The 901-nt window shown below is 57.6% G+C and overlaps 1 protein-coding gene across 1 annotated transcript in view; it reads right to left on the bottom strand.

Moving 5' to 3' along the window:
• Positions 1 to 655, bottom strand: part of ETH_00039640 (uncharacterized protein) — a gene marked incomplete at both ends in the record, with an annotated part of 1,128 nt that extends 473 nt beyond the window's left edge. Inside the window, 2 exons of the mRNA XM_013376954.1 lie at positions 2 to 123; positions 322 to 655. Of these exons, the coding sequence (XP_013232408.1) occupies positions 2 to 123; positions 322 to 655 (456 nt within the window). The remainder of the gene's footprint in view (position 1; positions 124 to 321) is intronic.
• Between the last annotated feature and the right edge of the window lie 246 nt (positions 656 to 901).

Genomic DNA, 901 nt, shown 5'->3' with positions numbered 1-901 from the left:
CAGCAGCAGCAGCAGCTGACTTGCTGGTTGTGATGAAGAGCTTTGGGGTCTTCTCGCCTCTAAAAACTGGAGCGAACTCATCAGCTTCTTCGGCCTCTGCTGCTTCGGCGTCATCCTCAGCCACTGCAGCAGCAGCAGCAGCAGCAGCAACAGCAGCAGCAGCAGCAATTTGTGCAGCGACCGCAACAGTTGCTGCACCGCGGCGACAGCGCTCGGCCCCAGCGCCGCCGCAGCAGCGGAGGGCGCAGCAGCAGCCCTGAGCCCAAACCCCAAACCCTAAACCCTAAACCCTAAACCCTAAACCCTAAACCCGGGGCTGACCCATTGAGTCGTCGGGCCTCCGCATGGACTCGATGGTGTTGGGGGTTTGTCTTTCCACTTTTTCTCCTTTTGCTTCTTTTATTTTTCTTTCTTTTCTTTTCAATCTTTTTGCTTCCTTGTGCTGCTGCTGCTGCTGCCGCCGCACAGCAGAGCGCCGGGCCTTGTTGCGGATCTTCGTGGGATCCACTGTCCGCAGGTCCTTCTTCTTCTTGCTGCTGCTGCTGCTGCTGTTGCTGCTGCTGCTGCTGCGCTTGCGCAGCTGCCGCTTCGGCGCTGCTGCTGCAGCTTCCCCCTCATCTTTCGCCTCCACGGCGGCGCGGCGCCGCTTCACCATTGAGCTCACAAACCCTAAACCCTAAACCCTAAACCCTAAAGCCTAAACCCTAAACCCTAGGAGGTCCTCTGCGCACAACGTGGGGCCCCTGGATGCCTGTTTCTTGCATGCGGGGAACCCAGCCTTGGACTCCAGAGCTAAACTCTGAGCGCTAAACCCTAAACCCTAAACCCTAAACCCTTAAACCTTATCGCCGAACAATTGGCTCCAGATGTTACTGGGAAGGCCGCACAGAGCGTTTGCGCA

Source organism: Eimeria tenella, genomic scaffold, assembly GCF_000499545.2.
Source record: "Eimeria tenella Houghton genomic scaffold, Eth_scaff4219, whole genome shotgun sequence".
Taxonomy (NCBI): Eukaryota; Apicomplexa; class Conoidasida; order Eucoccidiorida; family Eimeriidae; genus Eimeria; species Eimeria tenella.
The sequence above is the reverse complement of the archived record's forward strand: the minus strand, read 5'-3'. Positions and strand labels throughout refer to the sequence as shown.